Raw genomic sequence first — 9,029 nt, forward strand, 5'->3', positions numbered from 1 at the left:
TTTTAGTCCAAATCTTAAACTTTTTAAATTTAGGTCCCTGTGATTTCACTTTTATTGCCATTTTAGTCCAAAATCCAAAAACCCCCTATTTTGACTGTTGCAACCTGATTGTTTTGTCTTTTTGTTTAGGGGCATTTTGGTCATTTTAATTTTATTATAACATACTAATATCTAAAACACATGGCAGACCATCATCTTCTTCAAAGTTCAACTCAATATCCCTCTCACCACCACCATCCCCATCCTGCACCGCCACCAATCACCATGCAAACACCACACCCAAGAACCTTGCCGGTTACCCTCTTCAGTTCCCCCGTCTTCTCTTCTTTCCCCCTTTCAGTTCTACAAGGAATCAAGCAGCTAAACTCTGATCTAAATGCCCTCAAAGCCTCACAAATGGTCACCGGAAAATGCACCCAACTCCTCTGCACATGTGAACATTCTTGATTCTGACTTTGACTCTGATTCTGACCACCATTTGGGCCAAGATTCAAACTTTCTTTATCTTTATAACCTTTAACCGAAACCGATCCTTTCAAACCATCTACCAAACCCTCCATCTCACTCCTAAGCATAACTATAACACATCTGCAAAACCTGCAACTCACCGGAATAACGAAGCTCGCCGGAAATGTTCAGAAACCCTCCATCCCCCTCGTTCAGTATACTTTTCTCACCTCTTTCGTTTGTTTTGTCAATCATAACAAAACCCCTATGGATGCAATGTTAAAGCTAACCTGTACAACTTGAATTTGGGGTTTGAGGTAACTAGGGTTTCAGGTTGGGGTTAAGTCTTGAAGATGATGGCTTCTCCAAACAGATTGCTTTTCCAAACGGATCTCCGACTAGCTCATCCTCCCTAAACCAATTTCTTATCAATTTCTGGAGAGTGATGGGTGATGGAGATGTTGGCGGTGGTGGGTGGTCGGGGTTCAGATGGAGGTGGTTGCTGTCACAGTGGTGGTGGGGTTGGGATTTGGTGGTGTTGGTGGCTGTCACAGAGGTAGCAGGGGTGGGGGTTTGGTTGAGGAGAGAACTGAGAGGGAGAGATAGATAGATAGATAGATAGAGAGAGGGGATGTCTATGAGAGAGAGGGGTTTAGTTATATATATTTATTTTTAATTAATAATTAGTTATAATAAAAGTATAATGACCAAAATGCCCCTAAGGAAAATGATAAAAACTAGATTTTTTTTTAGAAATCTGACCTGATTTGAGATTTGGACCAAAATGGCAATAAAAATGAAACCACATGGACCAAAATGGTTGTTTACTCTTTTTAAAAAGTGTTTGGCTTAGCTTATTGATATATAATGACTAAAAGCTAATAAGTCAATAAGTTAGTTCAAAAAGTCACAACATTCTAACTTTTCAAAAATGACTTTTTCTCCTTCTCAAAAAGTCATTTTGAAAAGGACTTTTGCGTTTGCCAAACACTAAAACTCCTTATTGGCTTTTTGATTAAGTCAATAAGTCAAAAAGTTGGTTGGAAAAGCTTAGCCAAACATGCTTTTAAACGGAAACCGGCGGCATCGATAAACCGCAAAAGCACACGAAATGTCCAATTTCAATGAATATGCCATAAATTTGATCGGTTGAAGCTCCCATCATTGGATGGTATATAAGCAGACGTAATTCAACATTTCACTCAACATCAAGCTCCCATCCACTCAGATTCTTGTATACGCATTTCAATTCAGGTATTATGAATGCCTTCTGTTTTCCTTTTCAAGTGATAGATGTACGATTTTAGGGTTTTATTTCGTTTACTTTTGGGTTTATTTCGGTGAGATTAGGGTTTTATTTCTGTCATTTTGATTGTGTTATGTTTCCCTTTTTGATAGTTGTTACTTAGTTTCATAAGTCCTTTACTTTCATCCACAGAACATGCATCTGTGTGTTTATATTCATAGTTGTATGATGGTGTATTTGAAGTTTTTTTAAGGACTTTTAGGGTTTGGATATTGTGTTTTAGTGATCTTCACTATGTTATTTATGGGTTTTGAGTGTGTTTTATGGCTAAAATTGTGGTGTTTTATGACTTTGTACACTTTGTAGGAAAAATGGACTTTGTAGCCGAACCCCACCTATTATATTATATTATATTAACTATATATGGTTAGCCATGGATCATGAATAGAAGAGTTAAATGCCCAGATAGTCCCTGTGGTTTGGTCTTTTTTCACCTTTAGTCCCTAACTTTCTAAAATTACAGCTAGGGGTGTGCATGGGTCGGTTTTGACCAAAAACCATAACCATAACCGCGATGTCGGTTATTGGATAACTATAACCATAACCGATCGGTTATGGTGGTTATGGTTATTCGATTTTGATGGTTATAGCGGGTCGGTTATGGGTGTTTAACCGTGTATTTAGCTTAGTTAAAAATAGCTTAATTTTTTTAACATGGAATAAATTGTTATTGCATATTTGTATATATTAGTATATTACATAGTATTAAAAAATATATACAATCTATAATATTAATACCAATTATTATTATTAATTATTCAAATAAAGTGATATGATACATTCCATAAATTAAAATAAACATTCAACCAAAACCACAAAATGATATGAAAAACCCATAAGTACTAAAAACCCATAAGTACTAAAAATCTTCAGTTAAAAACATCAAATATTAAAAATATGGTGAAAGTCCTAAATCAGACTTTATATAAATCTTAACCATTCAGACGTAAATGTCTAAACCATTCAGACATCTGCTCGTGAAACAAACAGTCTGAACCATTAAGTGCTAAACCAGTAAGGGGTCTAAACCATTAAGAGCCCCATTAAGTGGTAAACAAACAGCCCCTTAATTAGATACTATAATTGTGTTTATGTGCTATGCATATATACTATTTTTTAATAACCCGTCAACTAAAACTTCTTAGTTTATTGTTATCAGTCCCAAGCCCGGGTAAAAGAGAAAAGTTTATATAAAAAGCCTCTAAAAGGGCCCTAACTTTTTCGTTCGCTTAGGGCCTCCAAAAACGTTGGACCGGCCTTGGGTGGTTATTCATTTAAAGTTTATTTTTTAGTAGTAAGGGTATTTAGGTCATTTCACACCCACTTAACTGAAAAGACTAACCTCCATCCGCATCATGGACCATCCGTGAACGAAATTGAAAAAGTTGGGGACTACAGTTGTAATTTTAGAAAGTTAGGAACTAAAGGTAAAAAAAAGACCAAACCACAAGGACCATCCGGGCATTTAACTCCAAAAAATAAAGTTGTGTAACCCAAATAATAAAGTCGTCTTCTACATCGACTAAAAACCATAAAAACGAATACCGATATGGTTTGATAATACTGATATTGGTTCCGATATTGTTCGGACAATATTGACTTCATTCATCACACTTTGGTACGCTACCGACACTCGATATAACTTACACTAGCGGCACTCGATATAGCCTACGCTACGGTACTAGTACTCTACTCGCTACTTTGTCCCTATTATGTTCATCTAGTGGCGAAGTTTGAGATTTTCGACCGACGGGCGGAAGTCACCGGTCCTAAAATTTTTATAAAACCGGGCGGTCGAAAACGTATATACCCAAAAATTTATATACGAAAACTACATACTCTCCATTACTGAACGAAAAGTTTGGGGGGTCGGCCGCCCCCTCCTGCCCCTTAAAAGCTTTGCCCAGTTCATCCACGTTACTGTTCACGCAAAAGTAATTGTTCATGTTCATCCAAGTTGATGTTTTATGTTCTTGGTCCTTCATTATGTTCGAAGTGTGTTACATGCCGTGGTTCAAGACCTAGGAACTTGATCACTTATTTCGTGTTTAGGAGGAACAATGTCATGTGTCTAAATTGTATTTGTAACAAGTGAGGCACTATTAACGTTTATGCTTCAACTTGAGAAGAAATGTTATTTATATTTATACTTGTTATATTTTATTATTAGTGTTTATCAATATATGATCAGCAGACCCAATGTTTTCTATGTAGAGTTCTCTCGCTCAACTCAGGGCATAAGGAGTCATCTTATATTTTCCCATTTTTTCTGTGACATGTCAGTGGTATATCTGCTTTTTATCCATTCTTTCAGTTTTCTCCAAATTACCGCAAAACTTAAATATTTAATTTTAAGGAGTTTTTTTTTCCCAAACTAGTGTTGATGGAAAAAATATTTACCAAAATAGTGTTGTTAGAAAACTATTTACCAAAGTGGTTTTTCTTGAAAACATTTATTTGTTTCTCACTCCTTATCTCATTGGATGACTTCCAATTTATTAAAAAATTATTAAATTATTAATTAGTAATTTATTCATGTTAGTGGTTCTCTAGCTTATATTTTTATGAATTTTAAATTAATAGTTTAGGTAATACCATATGAAATCTATATTTAATAAATTAAAATTTAGTCACATATACATACAGTGAAATTTATATTTCTTTTACTTAAACTTTTTTTTTTTACATAAATAACAAAATTAGTATTTTTTTAATGGATAGACCAAACAACCTATGATCTTTATGTATATGCATACTCAAATCATTTTGTATGAATCATTAATAAAAAAAAACTTACATTTAGCAAAATAAGAAAAAAAAAATAATGATTAGTATTTGAAGTTTGTACTAGTGAATGCTCATCAAGGTGCTGCAATTTATATTTCATATATAGTAATTTTGTTATTACTTGTACTTGCCTACTCTATTTCCGAAGCAATGAACTTCGGATTACCCGATATTCAATTATGTGATACCCGATATCCTGAATCCGTAGTACCCGAATGACATTTCGATCAGCCAGTTTGTTTAGTTTCAGTTAGTTTTAACTAATGCAATTAGTTAAAAAAATACTATATTTTGTTATTAATGTTAAACAAAATAATAGAAATATAAAATTGACCATATGTATATTTGAGTAAAATTTTATTTTTTTAAATACAAATTTCACAGGGTATTACTTAAATTATTGCAAACACAAATTAAAAGCCGACTTTTAGAATAAATATATTTTCCCCGTAGGTTTAAAAAAAATAGGCTTATTTTAATATTAATAAAAATATAGGTTTAGAGAACCACTACCATGATTAAATAATCACTACATTATTATTAATAAATTTTTATCAATTGGGAGTCATCCAATAAGATAAGTGAGAAACAATTAAATATTCAAGAAAACACCACTTTGATAAATAGTTTTCTAGCAACACTAGTTTGGTAAATACTTTATCCACCAACACTATTTTGAGAAAAAACTCTAATTTTAAGTTATATTTTAAAAGGATTTTATTAATTACATTAAACTAAACACAAGAAAAAAACACACATAAATCAGAAAAAGACACTTCACTTTAAAAACAAAACCTAAAACGGTAACTAAAAAAGCACACATGATTTTTTGAAAAAAGAAACATATCATTCGCTTTTCCTTGTTATTGGGTTGACGATGCTTCAGTAGCATCCAAGCGATAGGAAGGAAGGGCGCTACTGGCTGAGATGAAGGAACATTATTGAATGTGAATCCATAGTATGTAGCCTAATATCAAGACGATTGCCTATTTAAATATCAACCTTATGTGATTATTATATATAAACTGGAGCAAAAAAACTCAATAACCGTTACCTTCAAACCGGAAAAAACTGGACAACAGTTAGATAGTTTTGATTATTTTCCTCTCAAGTTAAAATATGAATTTAGTGACTTTAATCTTATATAGTTTGGGCACGTGTAATGATGGACTCAAGATTTCTTTTTCATGAGAGGCAATCAAAGACCTAACAAATTTTCTTCAAAATAACACTAATTGTCCGTGGTAAAAAATATTACATTTTGATGAGTTAAATATCATTTTAGTCCTTGTGGTTTGGGCTATTTTATCAGTTTAGTCCAAAGGTTTGAGTCCATGGTAAAAAATATTACATTTTGAGGAGTTAAATATCATTTTAGTCTCTGTGGTTTGGGCTATTTTGTCAGTTTAGTCCAAAGGTTTGAAACGTTGTCATTTTAGTCCAAATAGTTTCAAACGTTGCTATTTTAGTCCATTATTCTTTATTATGTTAGCTAGAAGGGCAATTCAATCATTTTATATGGTCGAATTGTCCTTTTAGTTAACACAATTACATATAAAATGATTGAAACGCCCTTCTAGTTAATAGAAAAAAGGATGGAGTTAATCCAGTGGATTAAAATGGCAACGTTTGAAATTATTTGGACTAAAATAGTAACATTTCAAACCTTTGGACTAAACTGACAAATAACACAAACCATAGGGACTAAAATGGCATTTAACTCTTTTTTTTAATTTAATTAATAAAATTGGTCCGGAGATAGATGACGTCCCCATCTAGACACACATATACACTATGTTCCCGAGTCATTTAACAGGGGGAGGGGAGGGGAAGGAAAATTTTCTCTCCTAATCTCTCCAATTTGGGAAGATGAATATATGGTTATATTTGGTCATATTTTCTTCACTTTTCCCTCCCCTCCCCTATTAAATGAAACTCAGGAACATCGTTATATTGTTCGCTATTCGAGTGTGAAAGAAAGTTAGGGTTTATGAGTTGAGTACCCATCAACACAAGTTCTCATAAACGCATTTCAATTCAGGTATTATTTCGTTTATTTTAGGGTTTATGATGCCTTCTGTTTTCCTTGTCAACTGATAGATGTTTGATTTTAGGGTTTATTTCTGTCATTTTGATTGTGTTATATTCCCTTTTTGATAGCTGTTACTTACTTTCATAAGTCGTTTACTTTCATCCACAGAACATGCTATGCATCTGTGTGTTAATCGATAGAAATAGTGACCAACTTTAACAGCTCTTTCGCCATTGGTGTGATAATTGGGTGTTTCCAAAGTTATTATGTCACATATATAAAATAAATAAAACCTATAATATGAGGATAGATGGTTGTGGTGTTTTTCTTTTGCTTCAAGTTGTTATAATCTCTTTAATGCTGTTGAGTGTTTCATGCTTATAATTATTTAAAAAATAATTAACTGATGAAAGTAGAGTGTAGCAAGTTTAGCTCATTATTTGATAACCCAGCCTTTTTGTTGTGGGTGCTAGCTAAGTATTAAACTGTAAATTGAAATGAAAATGGTATAATTGTCATTTGTCTCATCCAAACATAAGCAGAAGTAGATAACTGGACTATAAACTGATATAGGCTTCACCAGATAAACTATAATTTGGAATGAATATGGTATAATCGTTGCATCCAAACAGTACTGATGTATGACCTTTTTCTTGTGTTATACATTCTCCTAATGTTGTATTTGGCAGCTTATGTGCAGCATTATTTAGTATCAATCTGACTAAAACAACCTAAGATGAAAGCTAAACATCCGACTACAATCAACACACTCCCTCAAACCACAATAGAAAACATCCTATGTTTTTTACCTATTCGAGAGGCAGCACGGACAAGTATCCTCTCTAGGGAATGGAGGTACAAGTGGACCACTATTCCCAAACTTGACTTTTGTTCGTCTACTTTGTCCAAAGGAAAAAACAACGAGAAGCTACCATATGACATAGCAAGTGCAAGGAAAAACATGGACGAAAGCTGTAAACTTGTCAATGCTATACACCAAGTTCTGTTAATGCGCCAGGGTCCAATACACGAGTTCACCTTTAACCTGATTGGAACCTACAACTATTTTGAACTTGATCAAATAATATTTCATTTGTCAAGAAACCATACTGTCAAGAAATTAACACTTGCGTTTGATTATATATCTCCGTATAAGTTACCCTTAAGTGCCTTCTCTTTGCATCAGTTAACAGACCTAGATCTCTGTTATGTCAATCTTGACCATCAACCAATATTCAGTGGATTTGGTAGCCTTAGAAGCTTATCCTTGATAGAAGTAAAGATCTCTACAAAAGCTTTTCTTCATCTTCTATCAAATTGTCCATCACTTAAGAGGTTCAATCTGGTAAGTTCTCACTTGGATGCATATTCTCATGGGCTTTTGAAACTTATCTGAATATTGTAAGTTGCTGCAGCGAGGAGATATCGGTTCTAAAGATTGCACCATCATTGAGCTATTTGAGTGTTTGCCTGCGATTGAACATCTTACTATCTGGGGGATCTGTGACCATCCGGTAGTATTTATTTAACCACATTATATATAAGCGGAAGAAAAGAAAATTAAACTTTGGTTGTAAATTTTTGTTTTTGCATATGGTTGAAGTGGCTTGTTCTAGACTCTATTCCAGAAGAGCTTCCAACCACGCTAATCCACCTCAAATACTTTCGTTTTAACGAAATTTGTTTCATTGACGACCATGGATTAACTTTTCTTGCTGTTTTGATCAAATGTTCCCCAAACTTGGAGAAAATTGAGCTAGAGGTAAATCTTTTTTTTATCCTATTTATTTTAGTTCTCGCCAAAATTCACTAACAAAAATAAGATCGACCCTTCTCTTCCTGTAGATTTGTATTGTTGATTACTATGAGATATGTTGTGGTATATTGGAAGAATATTCAGATGTTCGGTTGGAGCATCTGAAGGAATTGGAGATCACGTGTTTCCGCAACTTAAAGCATGAGATGGAGTTTGTGAAGTTTATCTTGGCAAGGTCACCTAAGCTAAAGAAGGTGATCTTATATGGCTTTGTTGAAAAGGATGACGAGTCAGATATTTTAACAATTCTCTCACAGGCCCCACGCGCATCACCCGAAGAAATTGTTGTGAGATGTATCCCAAACTGCTCGTATTGCTAATTGTATTTCTGTGTTTTCTTTCTGGTTAGTCTATGGAGTTCTTTTGGATGTTGGTTCTCACTTCCATAGCAGGTGTACTCAAACTCAAAATTAGGGTAGGGTTGAGCCATTTTGGGAACACGAATAACCCTGTTAGTATTTTGACTTAAAACTGAACTGAATCTTCTATAACGCATTGGTTGAACATTGTGGACACTCTAGAAAGTGCATATGCTACATAATTCCCCTTTTAGCCTAAGGCTACACGGTATGGGTCCGTCAACCCACCCGTCCTGTTTCGGCGACGGGAGCTACACCAAACAGCCCCCTGCCGTCCCGTCC

General features: G+C 34.1%; 1 protein-coding gene across 3 annotated transcripts; it reads left to right on the top strand.

The window, feature by feature from the left end:
* Positions 1-1,521: 1,521 nt before the first annotated feature.
* LOC118483212 (F-box/FBD/LRR-repeat protein At1g13570-like) lies at positions 1,522-8,864 on the top strand. 3 transcript variants are annotated; one of them, XM_035978768.1, is made up of 5 exons: positions 1,522-1,701; positions 7,262-7,917; positions 7,988-8,086; positions 8,176-8,334; positions 8,418-8,864. In XM_035978768.1, exons 2-5 carry the CDS (start codon positions 7,309-7,311, stop codon positions 8,706-8,708), a joined length of 1,158 nt encoding a protein of 385 aa, XP_035834661.1. In that variant the 5' UTR covers positions 1,522-1,701; positions 7,262-7,308; the 3' UTR covers positions 8,709-8,864. The 3 variants fall into 3 exon arrangements, 2 of the variants coding, with proteins under 2 accessions (XP_035834661.1, XP_035834660.1); XM_035978767.1 differs by lacking the exon at positions 1,522-1,701 and adding an exon at positions 6,356-6,581; XR_004869892.1 differs by lacking the exon at positions 1,522-1,701 and adding an exon at positions 6,489-6,581 and having other exon boundaries at positions 7,759-7,917.
* The last annotated feature ends 165 nt before the right edge of the window (positions 8,865-9,029 follow it).

Source organism: Helianthus annuus, chromosome 10 (genome assembly GCF_002127325.2).
Source record: "Helianthus annuus cultivar XRQ/B chromosome 10, HanXRQr2.0-SUNRISE, whole genome shotgun sequence".
NCBI lineage: Eukaryota > Viridiplantae > Streptophyta > Magnoliopsida > Asterales > Asteraceae > Helianthus > Helianthus annuus.